Source organism: Sceloporus undulatus, chromosome 1 (genome assembly GCF_019175285.1).
Source record: "Sceloporus undulatus isolate JIND9_A2432 ecotype Alabama chromosome 1, SceUnd_v1.1, whole genome shotgun sequence".
NCBI classification, from domain to species: Eukaryota; Metazoa; Chordata; class Lepidosauria; order Squamata; family Phrynosomatidae; genus Sceloporus; species Sceloporus undulatus.
This window is the reverse complement of record NC_056522.1, coordinates 74,384,501-74,398,123: the sequence shown is the minus strand read 5'-3', so window position 1 is coordinate 74,398,123 and position 13,623 is coordinate 74,384,501. Positions and strand designations below refer to the sequence as shown.

The window sequence follows — 13,623 nt, the reverse complement described above, 5'->3', positions numbered from 1 at the left end:
AGAACACTTTAAATTCTTTGCATCTGACTATCAAAATAAAGTTGTGGCTCAGCTTCTCCTTTGTTTAATTTCCTGATGTCTAAGTCAGCTTCAGAGTATGTGTGAGTAATTCTCCACTTTAGATCTAGGTGCTTCGAGAAAGAAGAAATATTGTTAAATTAACATAAAAGTTTCAGTGAGTAATGCTACTCTTTTTCCCCCTTTGGTCACTGTGACCTTTTGATCATCTACAGACCATTTTCCCAAAACGACTGAATTGTATTTTCCCTCCACAGAGTTTACAGTGCTGATCATTCACAAGTAGCAGTATTTGCAGATGTATCCCCTTTATTAACGTCTCTGCTGGATGGGTGAGTTGAAGGATAAGAGCAAGCATTTCAAATGTAACCAAGGCCCGAAACAGACTGGCCAAAAAGTCTGCTGTTGGGCTGCATTGGGCGCATGGCGTTTAAACGACACCCGCCCACAAACTGTGTGAAAACTGTGCCAGGGTCGCCTAAGGGGGCCCAAACCCAACCACAGAAGAAGTGGGGGGGGAAATGCTCCTTTTTCTGGCCAGATTGGAAACCGCAGTAGCGGCCCAGATTGGGGCCAGGCGCATGCGGTCGCTGTAGCCCCAGTATGAATGATGCCAGAGCAGCTGCAGCCCGCTTTATCAGACCCATCTGCTTGAGATCTTGAGTCTCTTTTTTCTTTCTTTCTATGGCATGGTACACACGGCACTAAAACAGCGTGCTAGGGTTACGGGACCGCGTGGCAACCGCACAGTCCCTAAACCTAGCACGTACTGGTGGTGCAATAATGATGGCACCCCGTGCACATTGCACTTTGCCAGTTATGTCACGAGTGTACCATTGGCACACTCGCGATGTAACTGGCGCGGGACGAGGGGGAGAATCCACTTTTTGCATGTTCTTTTTCCTCCGTAGGGAAGCCACGCAGATTGGTGCCTACGGCTTTCCTGTGGAGGAAAACAGGTGCCGGCAGACTGCCATTTTTCGGCGGTCTGTACTGCACCTTTCTTTCATTTTTTCTTTCTTTCCCACTCAGTTACTATACCATACACAGAAGTAGAATAACTGTTTTCTGTTTAACTGTCCCACTTCTAGGATGCAGTACAGCAGTGTTGCCTCATTTTTTAAACACCAGCAGTTCCCTCCCAACCTGTGCTCAGTGGAGCTTTAGGGCTCCGCAAGTCAAAATGGTTGGGAACCCCTGTTATTAGCCATTCAAAGATGTTGAATCTCAGAAAACAGGAGAAGAAGTTGTTTGCTGCTCTTTCTCAAAGTCCAGTTGTCCTGGTCCCCACACAAATAACAACCTCAAGTGCAATTTATGCACACACATTGTTGAAGCATCTTGTCCCTTAAGCCAACTTCTGTTTAAAATAGCTCCCTTGAAACATGGCTTTTTCACAGCCCTTCAGGAAATGTTAAGTTATTAAAAACAAAAGTACTTTATTCCTTTTTGGGATGCTAAATTTAAACAGAAGCAGATTGTGGGTCTGGAAGAGATGAGCAGTTATGCAATCTGTGGTTTTGATCAGCCTTATTTCTGTAAAATCTGAAGAGACACCACATTTTGATCTTGCATTTATCTACCCTTTCTCACTATTTGTAGTCAGACTGAATGATATTTCATGTTGGCTTGGAGGATGGTTTATTGAATTTGCACACACAAATATGGGCCTAAAGGTATGGTTGAAGTCGACATCATATAATGTAGTAGACACCTGCAGCTCACTTGTTTGAAGTATGGTTGAGTTAGTTGATTCCTTTCTTATCTTTGGCTAAACACTGGTATCATTGGCCACATACAGAAAAGGGAACCCATGATTCACAAACAAGTTGAAATAAACTATGGACTATATTAACACTTCCCCTCATCACTTCCTTCATTACATAGTAGCTTTCTTCATTATAGAGAAGAGTTTGGGTATGTGTGGATTTCTGAAAAACAATGAATATCCACAAAGCTTGGGAGGAAATTATTGTTTTGAGCACAGTCCCCAGGTTCCTCTAACCTCATACTTCCTGCGAGATTCTGGAAGTTTTATTCCAAAAAAGTAATTTTGCCAAACACAGAGTGTAGAATATTCACTACCATGTGCAGGTGTTTTGAATCTGGATCTTCCTTTGTTTCTCTTTATGGTGTGTTTAATAGCCATGCATTCTTGTTCTCTGCATGAAAAGAAGTTTGCTCATCCATACCAGAGTGCTGATTAACTCTGGACCTCTTCCTCCATTGTAGAATTTCCTGCAAGGGAGAAAAATAAATTCTGGAGATGGGTAATTTCAAGGAGCTGCAATATTTAGCAGTAAAGCCATTTCATTACATCATATTTTGCTTTAAAAAATTAGAAATAGTAACACACACACCATATCCTGGCTTCCATATATAGCAACTGTTGGTTTCAAGAACAAGCAGCCTTTCTGATTTTCAGGTACAATGTGTGCATTATGGCTTACGGACAGACCGGGAGTGGGAAAACATATACAATGTTGGGGCCCCAGCCAGAAGAGAATGTTGCTCTTCCTGTGGAAGAAGAATCAGAATTGGGAATTATTCCTAGAGCCACTGAAGAAGTATTCAGGTACCTTTAATGTGGAATGGTAGTGTTTATTTATTCATTTCATTTTGTGGAAGAATATTATTTGCCTACCAATACAATAGTTATCAATAAAACTAAGGTGCATTAACTTAAATGTCTGTCTAAAAAGATTTTTATAGGGATCACTCTAAAAGAGATAGACACCTAAATCCAGTTTGTCTATTTCAGCTGGTAGTTTATTCCACAACTTAAAACTGTTGTGGTTACTAATTTGCTCATAGATGATACTATCAAGAAATGTTCTAAATAAATCTCTGAAAGATTAGTAGAACTCAATTATTTCTTTTGTCTTTAATTTTAATGTGTATTTAATGGCAAAAGCCCATTCAGAAAAATACCAATTTGGACAATTGTTCCAATCAATATTGTAGAGATAGAATCAGTTGCCAGTAAATAGTTGGTATTTCAATGTATATAATTATTAACAAATTTCATTTCATAGTATTTCTGGGCATAGGATTTCTGTACAAGGTTGTAATTATTTTAATGCTTGGTATTTTCTCTTTTTCCTCATTGTTCTTTGTGGCTCTCAATCAATGCACTGTACAGTTACTGTATATATGTGCTTCTCCTTTGACAGCAATCAAACTGTTCTTTGAATTTTTTGGGGGGAGGGAGCATTTTTTTAAACAGATGTGCACAAAGGGAGCTATGTGTCCCATCAATTACTATGCAATTTCAAAATAGCAATGAGCCTACAAAACTAATGGAAGTAAAAATGGAAATGAGCTTCTCTCAGAGAAGACTAGTCATAAGGGAATTGATACACACACAGTCTGAAAGGTATGCTATAGAAAGCTAATTGGATGGATCCAGAGATAAGGAAGTGGGAAAATCCTGCCTACTGTGCTGTACTTCAAACTGTTGAACAAGAATTAACAAGGCTGTGACAATCCCATGCTTTGAAATGTACAAGAGGTAGTTTTTGTACTAACAGAGATCTTCTGCATATAAGTTCTGTTTTCCCAAAGGGGATTTTGAGTCTGGAAAAGCCTTTCTGCTCATGGAAGAGGCTATTTACTCACTTAATGTACCAGTTGGATCCAACCCAATGTGTTCTGATAAAAATGAATGTTATATTTCCTTCAATATGAAAAACTAAATTAGGTAGAACTCAATATAGAATTCAAGTGCAAATTGCTTTGGCTACTAGCAATATGTACAGTCACCCTTCCACATTTGCTGGGGTTATAGGCCAAGGACCCCTGTGAAAGTAGAAAAACCACAAATATATTAGCCCTCTGCAACATGAATGATAAAGAATCCTCTCCTACCAAGATCACCACCCATAATTCTCTTTGCAATCTTGCAACACATAGCCTCCCCCATATTTCCAAAGTGCTTCCAATATTTCCAAAGTGCTTCCACTTTCAATCTGATGTTAGTAGCACCCACCAGAGACTGGAACAATTATTAAGGAAGGTCAAAGAAGAAAGTGCAAAGGCAAGCTTGCTGCTGAACGTAAAGAGAACAAAAATAATGACCACTGAAGATCTACATAAATTCAACCTAGACAGTGAAGAAGTTGAAATAGTTAAAGATTTCCTGTACCTTGCATCAAACATCAATCAGAATGATGACTGCAGTCAAGAAATCAGAAGAAGACTAGGAATGCGAAGGGCAACAGTAAAAAAAACTAGACAGAATCCTAAAGAGCAAAGTACAACTGAGTACTAAAGTTAGAATCATCTAATCTATTGTATTTCCCATCACCATGTATGGATGTGAGGGCTGGACAATTAAAAAAGCAGATAAAAAGAAATTTTACTCATTTGAGATGTGGTGCTGGAGAAGAGTGCTGAAAATACAGTGGACTGCCAAAAAGACAGATGAATGGGTCCTTCAGCAGATCAAGCCTAAACTCTCTCTCGAAGCCATGCCATGATAACATCATGAGCAGGCATGTCTGATTAGAAAAAGCAATAATGCTGGGAAAGGTACAGGGCAATAGAAAAAGAGGAAGATGACGTAGTCAATTAGGAAGGTCATGGGCCTTGGTCTACAAGACCTAAGCAGAGCTGTGGAGGATAGTGGGGCTTGGAGATGTCTCATCTACAGGTTCACCACTACAGGTTGACTCAAGGGCAATTAAAAACAACAAACATTGCTGTCACTTTGTCATTGTAGACTTTGATGTTTCATTCCCCAGTTCATTGCCCACAATTGTCTGTTAACTCACCTGAAGATTGCTGCTGGACCCTGGCCCAGCAATTCGGAATGACTGTGCAACTTTATATTAAATGTTTAAAATGTGAACTTTATTATATCATTTCCGCCACTTTGCTGCTTTCATTAACAGATCTGTTTTTTTCTTGAAGTTCTAATTTTTGTACAGATGCTACTTTGTTGTTGTTGTGTACCTTCAAGTAATTTGTGACATATGGTGACCCTAAAGTGAATCTATCCTGGGATTTTTCTTGGCAAGATTTGTCCAGAGTGGATTTGCCATTGGCTTCCTCTGAGGCTGAGAGTGTGTGACATGCCCAAGGGCACCCAGTGAGTTTCCATGGCAGAGTAGGGATTTGAACCTGGTCTTCAGGGTCGTTGTCCAATACTCAAACTGGTATACCACCCAGCCTAAGAATTTATTCATAATATATTTTTTAGAATTCTGTCAATCTGAAATATACAGTAAAAAAAATGTCCCAGTCTACTATATCCCCTACAATAAGAGTGTGCTGGATTTTAAAAGAACCCAGATTTCTCAGAAAAATCATCAATGCTCAGAGTTATGGATTTTTGGTATTTAGATAAGCAGTTCAGTTAGGCTATAATAATCTCTCAGATCACAAACACTGTTTGCTTAAGCTTTGGTTTCAACCTCTTAAGTGCTTCTTTCCCCTTTCCTTTCTTTAGACTTCTTTCAGAAAAGCCACTAGGAAGCCGTTTGGTTGAAGTTTCTGTGGTTGAAGTGTATAACAATGAAGTGTTTGATCTTCTGGCCAAAGACAACTTTGGAAGACCAAGTGGTGTCAAAAGAGACATAATCACTAATAAAGAAGGAAAGAGTGATGTCCCTCTTCTTACATATGAGTGAGTATTCAGGTGTAATAATGACCACAGTTGTAGTAAGAAAGTATTTTGGAGAAATCCTACAGAATGTACCTGTGACAAAGAATGTTGACTAGTAACATTTTTTCCTATCAACTTGCATTTCATATTCCTTTATGACATGTTAACAATGTGATTTTTAGTTTGTCAGGAAACTTCTGATAATTTTTATGTGGTGATTACTGACCAGTTAGAGCTTTTCAGGATGTGGAAAATTGTCAGTTATTTGCTGTCAATGTATTGTAGTTTTCCTACACTTGGGAACTTGCTATATTAGCAAATAGGAAAGAGTTTGAGGGGATTGGCGTGGTGGTGGTTTGAAAACCATATCTTATGCTAAAATTCCATAGAAAACCATAACTGTTTCTATTCCTTAAGGAAATAAAGGTTTCATGCCCCCCCTTCAGCTTTTGCATTCACAACTTAAGCATTTTTATGCTGTTTGGGAGCAGGGAACTGAAAGTCAGACACAACAAGCCTTTTATTTCCTTTATAAACTATAATATAGGAGGCCACAAAGGAGATAATTTAAAAGAGTATTTTTGTTGGTGGGTTTCACTAACATAAGCAAACCACTTGAGCCTTGTTTATGTGGTTTTCTATTATTGCCAAAAATCTCTTGATTTAAAAATATACCAAATGAACAGGAGGTTTCAGCAAACGTAATCCTCCCAGTCTGCTTTTATATTCTGTATGAACTGATCAGCTCATGAAAAGTGGAGTCCATAGAGAAATTGCAAACATTCGCTTTCCATAATCAGACTCCTGAATGCTTCCTAAGACTGCAATCCTAGAAGTGGGGGATAGGCGGTGGAGGAGTGTGACATTAAAGCCTCTGACATGTCCAAAGCCCTGCTTGGACTTTTGCTGGCAGGGCAGAACTGTTGGCAGTTTTCAGCTTTTCTTTCCTCCCCCCCCCCCCCAGTTTATGAGAAATTAATTTACTTCAGGGTGAATAATACAAAAAGATTTGTATTTCTTTTGCTCATACTTCTTAACAAAGTGGCCAAATCCCTGTTCCATGTGTTTGTAAGGCAGTCTGCTCACAAATTACAGTGTTCTTGTCGTAATCCATTGCCCCACCCAAGAAATTTCTGGGTGATATCAGAAATCCAAGATGCCTGTGGTATATTCTCTGTTATCATTGATCCATGCTGCAGAGGAGCAATCCACAACCCCATGTGTTATATCCCCAGATGCCAATCTAAAAATACCATGGAATGTTAAAAAGACCAATAAATGATTCCTAGAGCAAATAAAGCCTAAACTCTCCTAAAAGCCAAGATGACTAAACTGATTCATTCCAGTCAAATAGAAATTTTGTGATCCATCCATACGTGATTCACAGGAGTTCAGGCTTTTTGTGGGTGTTTGAAAAATTCCTTAAACTGCAGAAAAAAAAAGCTTTGCAGTCTTTTCTGGGGTACCCATGGAAATCAGCATAAACGTGCATTATCACACGTGTGGTTGTCTGCTTTGCATGAATTTGGATGGCTGCACATTTTCAGCAGAGGAAGGTGAATAGATACAAATTGATGTGAATTTGTGCAGGAAAGTGAAGACAACCATTGTGAATGTGCAAAAATCTGCAGCAATGTGTATAATACTTGTAGACTAGCCCTGAAACTTATCGTACTTTTGACTTAATGGCAGTTAAAAACAAGATTGTGGATTGCTCCTATGCAGCTTCCAAAAGTGACTATTCACAATAAGTATTAACACTTCATTCTTCACTCATTGGTCCTATGAAATTTTAATCCAGAGGAAATTTACTGCTGCTAGCTGAAATCTGTGCCTGGTGGTAGAAAACTGGCTGGTAGAAAACTGGCTGGAGTAGGATTTTGTATGTTCTCCTTCCAATTGTTCAGGATTCTTTGTTTTTATTGACATCCTTTTATTGCATTGTTTTTTAAAAAAAAAAAACCCACACAGACACACATACATAGACACACTGTATATTTTTAAATCAATTGAATTTAGTGGGGACATTATTAACACACAATATTTGCAGTTTATACAGAAAATTTTAACAATGGAGAGTAAATCAAAAGTGAGTTAAGAAATCAAGCTGTTTGGCCACCATTGCTCTCTGGACCCTGAAGTAAGCTACTTGGATTTTGACTAATGTTTTAACTATAATGTATTTCCTTATATACACAAAGTGTTCACTTCCTCTCTTGCCAGTGTAGTCAAAGAAAAATTGGTGTTGGGTTTAGAAGCTGTGGTGGACACCAGGCATGTCCTTGAGGCTTCTTCACAGTCCAGGTTCTTCCAGATAGAAGGCTCCTAGGGTTATGAATAAGAAGTCATTGTGTAGCTATTCTCTCCTTTTCTGTTTAACAAACAGAAAAAAAAAAAGTGAGAAAATATGGGAAGACTCTAATTGGAACGTATCATTATTCAGAGCTTTTATCTAAAACCCAGAAGTGCTACTGTCACCACTCCAACTGAGTATGTGGACCCATTATTTCATAGAATCAGAGTTAGAAGGGCCACTACAAGGGCTACCCAGAACAACCCCCTATCATGCAGGAACTCACAATCAAAGCACCCCCCCACAGGTGGCCATCCAGCCTCTGTTTAAAGACCTCCAAGGAAGGAGACGCCACCACACTCCAAAGGAGTGTGTTTCACAATCACTATTACAAATTTGATTTGATACAGATCAGTTTTCTATTATCCTCAACTTTTCAGGTAGATGCAATGATTTAAAATACTTGTTTTTTGCTGCTCCAGAGAACAGGACACTGAACAATCGATGCAAACTGCAGGAAAAGAGATTTCACCTCAACATTAGGAGGAACTTCCTAACAGTAAGGGCTGTTCGACAGTGGAATACACTCCCTCAGTGAGTGGTGGAGTCTCCCTCCTTGGAGGTCTTTAAACAGAAGCTGGATGGCCATCATCAGGGATGCTTTGATTGAGATTTCCTGCATGGCAGGGGTTGGACTGGATGGCCCTTGTGGTCTCTTCCAACTCTATGATTCTATGATTCATTTTTATGAAATTCATAAAATTTCCTAGGATTATTGAAAGGAGATAGCAAGTGAGTTGATAGAAACTTAAACACAGAAATTATGAAAATATTTATAACATACAAAACACTACAGTTAACCCATTTTAGCATACATTAGTTCATGTAAAATAATATTGGGAAGCAGTCATATTGTTATACGTCATCAGGAAAACTAATGATTTATATATCAGTAGGTCTTTCCTTGGATTTGTTTTCTAGATTCACATCTTGAATACATACGTTGTTTTCTAGATTCTTGAAATTTTACTAAAAATGAAATGTTCCCAATTTTATTTAATTATTCTGCAATTGAAAGAAATTATGAATGACTTAACTTTCTAAGGCAGTGCTTAGGGATTATAAAAGCTTTATTTCAACAACATCTGGAGGAGCATAGGTTTCCCACCTCTCATCTAGCTGAAGAAAACAAATAGGAGCAATGTTGAGAACAAAGTTAGACAAAATAGGAGGGGAGAAAATGGAGCAAGCTTCTTTTTCCTGCTGCTCCAGAGGCTATGGCATGAAATTGCAAGAAAACATGAGAAAAAACGTCTTGACTTAAGAGCTGTTTAATAGTGAAATAGACTGCCTCAGAGTGTGGTGAACTCTCCATCTTTGGAGATCTTTAAAAAGAGGTTGGATGGGCATCTTTCACGAATGCATTAGTTAATTATTCCTGCTTGTCAAGGGTTTGAGCTCCATAGTCCTTGTGGTTCCTTCCAATTATATGATTCTGGATTGCAGGGAAATTTCGTAAATTTTCACTCACAATTAATTGCAGGATTTTCTTAACCCATTAAGATGTTTGTTTATTTTTGTAGGCCTGTTGAAGATGCTGAGGAGTTCCTAGAGATAGTCAATAAAGGTCTTCAGCTGAGAGTTAAGCACCCAACACTAGTACATGCTCATTCCTCTCGTTCTCATCTTGTGGTAACCTTGACAGTAACGACAGTCCTTTCAGAGGATGACTTTGGTAAGAAGCTTGTTTTTAACACATTTCTTATAAAAAACACAACTCCAGCTTGGTTTTTACTTCATGTCCACTCTTTAACCCGATCAGAGTCAGTTTTAATGCAGATAAAAAGGTAAAGGTATTCCCCACTGACAAGGTTGTCAAGCCATGTCCGACTTTAGGGGGTGGTGCTCATCCCGTTATTAAGCCAAAGAGCCAGCGTTGTCAGAGACTATTCTATGATCATGTTGCCAACATGATTGCACAGAATGCTGTTTACCTTCCCACCAGAGCGATACCTATTTATTTATTTGCATTTGCATGCTTTCAAACTGCTAGTTTGGCAGAAGCTGGGACTAGTGATGGGAGCTCATCCCCATCATGCGACACCCAGGCCTAGAACTGCCAACCTGCCGATCTTGCAGTCAAGAAAGTCAGCATTTTAACCACTTGAGACATGCCTTCGTTGATACAGTATCTCAAGTTCAGATTTACTGCCACCAGTTCTTATTGTTTAAATTCAGGTAACAAAAAACTCAGAACTGTTATTAAGAATTCAAAGACATAGCCATGGTAGTCTGGAAAATCAGTGTACAAAGGAATCTTGTAGCACCTTTGAGACTAACTGAAAGAAAGAAGCTGGCAGCATGAGACTTGAGTCTCCTTCCCCAGATGTAACTTCTTTCTTCCAGTTAGTCTCAGAAATGCTATAAGATCCCTTTGCACACTCTTATTATGAAATAATTCTGGAAGGAATGTAGGGAATGTAATGTAACACTGACAGTCTCTCTTGATTCATATTGTCTTGGTAGCCAAGTTGAACTCATTAAATTGATAACCACTGGCTCTATTAAAAGACAATTTCTATAGAACTACTTAAGGAAAACAGAACCATGGTAATATCAGATTATGAACCATAATAAAATACAAAACCAGTTCAGTCTTTGAGATTTGCTTTGACCTGGATTAACAGATGTGATATAAAAAGAGAAAAATTAGCATGATACAGATTCTTGCTCTGTAAACATGCACATTTCTTCTGGCCTAGTACAAACCTTTAAAAAAAAATTAAGACGTTCAGCAGGTTTGATTTCACGTGGAGGGTGCTTACTGGCTTTGCTGTGATGCACAACTTTTATTTCATAATGGCCAGAGTAAAATATCAGTACCCTTCACATGTCTCTGTACTAGCAGAAGTGAACATGGTGAAAACCAGTCAGCTGCATGAGACTCATCTGAAAAGGTAATCACTGGATCCACTGCAGCCATCTCTGATCCTAAGCAAGAGATTGTACTGAACTGTGTGCCTGGGTCTGACTTTGGAAAAGTTACTTTTTTAAAGGTTACACTAGCCATGCTGGGCTGGGGGAATTCTGAGAGCTGTTGTTAAAAAAACACTTTCCCAAATACTAGTCTGACTTGATTTCTTCAGGATTAGAAATAAACCTTTATTTGATGTTTCTCTTTGTATCATCCAGGTACGTCTTATTCAGGTGACCATTCTAGTCAAAAACAGAGTAAAGAACATTTATTGACCTGTCCCCACTCAGTGAGAGATGACACACCCTCCTTTCCTTCTAGAGCTTCTTCACCAGCATCCTTTGTCAGTGAATCGATGGGAAAGCTGAAACAAATGAGAACAAAACTTCAACTGGTTGATTTGGCTGGCAGCGAATGTGCTGGTATGTCAGCCTTTGGGACAAAACAACTGCAGGCTTAGGAAAAAGTTAAGCCTACCCTGGGACTAGTTTTGTATTTAGTTTATTCAGCACAGTGTATAAAAGAGAGTGCAAAATGCAGACATTCAGGACCACCAACAGAAATATATCAGACTAGATATATATGTTGATGTTAGACCCATGTTCCAGTAGAATGTGACAAGACTGATTGAGATCCAACCACGGTTTATTACTTAAAGGAATGCTAGAGGTCTTCCTCATTTTTATTGACAAAGCTTCCTAGTACCATTCAAATTACTGTTTAATTAAAAACTCTGATTTTTCCTTTAAAATTCCCATTAATTTTTTATGCATTCCTTATCAGATTGGAGTGACCAATATGCCTTTACTTCCACATCTTCCTCTGCCTTTTATTTTATCCATTGAAGCTAAAGTACCACAAACCTCTACTTTCCCATATTCCTTAAAAGCCAATGGTACTGCTGGGGTTTGGTTCCAGGACCCCCTGCCCCCCCCCCCACATGGATACCAAAATCCGTGGATGCTGAAGTCCCACAAAATACTATGGGATAGTAAAATGATGTTTCTTATATAAAATGGCCCAAATCACTTTGTGTTGCAGATTTTTTAAAAAATATTTTCAAGACATGGATGGTTGAAAAATCAGTGAATATGGAGGGCTGACTGTATTCCTTAATTGCTCCAGTATGGAGCATTTAGAAATTTATGGATTTCCATGTCATATTGCATGAAGTTTGTATAATATGATGTTTGCCTGTTTTGAATCAAAGGCCCAAAATGCATTGCAGAAATAATCCAGTTTGAAAACACTTTAACTGCCCTGGCTCAGTGCTAGGGAATCTGGGGAATTGTAGTTTTTTGTGGGACCAGAGTTCTTTGACAGAGAAGTCTCACAAAGCTACAATTCCCAGAATTCCCTAGCATTGAGCCAGGGCAGTTAAAGCAGTGTCAAACTGGATTATTTCTACAGTGTGTTTTGGACCAAAGTGTGTATTTTATCCATTAACAAAATGACCTCCAGTAGACTGATAGGACAAAAGTGGAGAGAGTGCCTGCTGTTTCATGCAAAAGAAAGAAAACCTGAGCAGAGAATGATACAATCATGGGGATTCCCATCCATCCTCTGAACCAGTCCATCTCTATCACGGAGATATTGTTGTGTTTCTTCAAGTCCTTTCTGTCTTATGGTGACCCTAAGGTGAATGTATCAAGGAGCTTTCTTGGCAATATTTGTTCAGAGAGGGTTTGCCATTGTCTTTCCTTGAAGCTGAGAGAGTGTGACTTGCCCAAGGTCACCCAGGTCACCAAGGTTCCATGGCCCAACAGCGATTCAAAGCCTATGTCCTAGAGTCCCAGTTCAACACTCTACATTTGTTTCGTCTTTTGGTTGTTTCTGCATATCTCAGTATTTCTCCATGCCTTGTGATACCTTCCTGATGTTGGTGGATAGTGTAATTTTGACTACTTCCAAACATACATTTTCAGAATAAGTTTGCTATTTGAACTGTCCATGTATGTATGTATGTACAGTATGTATCTGTTAGGCCTAGCTCCTGACCTGAACTCATTTTGAGGTATAAGGACAGAAGGAACCTATGAAAGAACAAGAATGTTGCTTTTGGACAACAACTTTCAAATTTCTTTGCATTACATCTTTCAGAATCCCCAGGCAGCTGGCTGCAGAGGGAGTTGCAGTCCAAAAAAGTAACTTCTCCCCACTCTAAAAAGTTCTCTAGGGTGTTTTGCAGAGTGCCAGAATGGCTTCTTAACTCCATTCCTACCTTGCTGCCCAGCCATGGTTTAACTATTACTAATTACTAATAGGTGTTACCCTCATACTGCCAAGTCACCTAGGTACAGTGGTACCCCGGGTTACGAATTTAATTCGTTCCGCCGCCGCGTTCGTAACCCGAAATCCTTTGTAAGCCGAAAAAGCCATAGGCGCTAATAGCGAAAGCCGCGATTTCGTGCAAAAAAGCGCCGAAAAGCACCAAAAAATTTTTCGTAACCCGGAATAACCTTCGTAACCCGGAACAGTTTTTTTCTATGGATTTTTTTCGTAACCCGGAAATTTCGTAAGGCGGCGCATTCGTATCCCGGGGTACCACTGTACTGTATGTGTCAAGTTAAAAATGTTTAAAATTCAAATATGATTTAACTACGTCAGATAGTTGTCAAAACTGTCATTATTCAGCCTGGGTTTCTTCAGTCTCCTTGTGGAAAACAATACCAAGCAGATGTTGATGCAACCCATCATGTAAATAATTTTCTTCTTCGTGGTCTCTGCGAATCA

At 39.0% G+C, this 13,623-nt stretch overlaps 1 protein-coding gene across 2 annotated transcripts in view; it reads left to right on the top strand.

Annotated features, from left to right (window-relative positions):
• KIF25 (kinesin family member 25) overlaps window positions 1-13,623 on the top strand; it is a 67,265-nt gene that overhangs the window by 40,631 nt on the left and 13,011 nt on the right. For both annotated transcript variants that reach the window (XM_042439771.1, XM_042439779.1), the window contains exons 9-13: window positions 276-350; window positions 2,444-2,593; window positions 5,468-5,644; window positions 9,500-9,651; window positions 11,109-11,312. In XM_042439771.1, coding sequence (XP_042295705.1) covers window positions 276-350; window positions 2,444-2,593; window positions 5,468-5,644; window positions 9,500-9,651; window positions 11,109-11,312 — 758 coding nt within the window. The remainder of the gene's footprint in view (window positions 1-275; window positions 351-2,443; window positions 2,594-5,467; window positions 5,645-9,499; window positions 9,652-11,108; window positions 11,313-13,623) is intronic.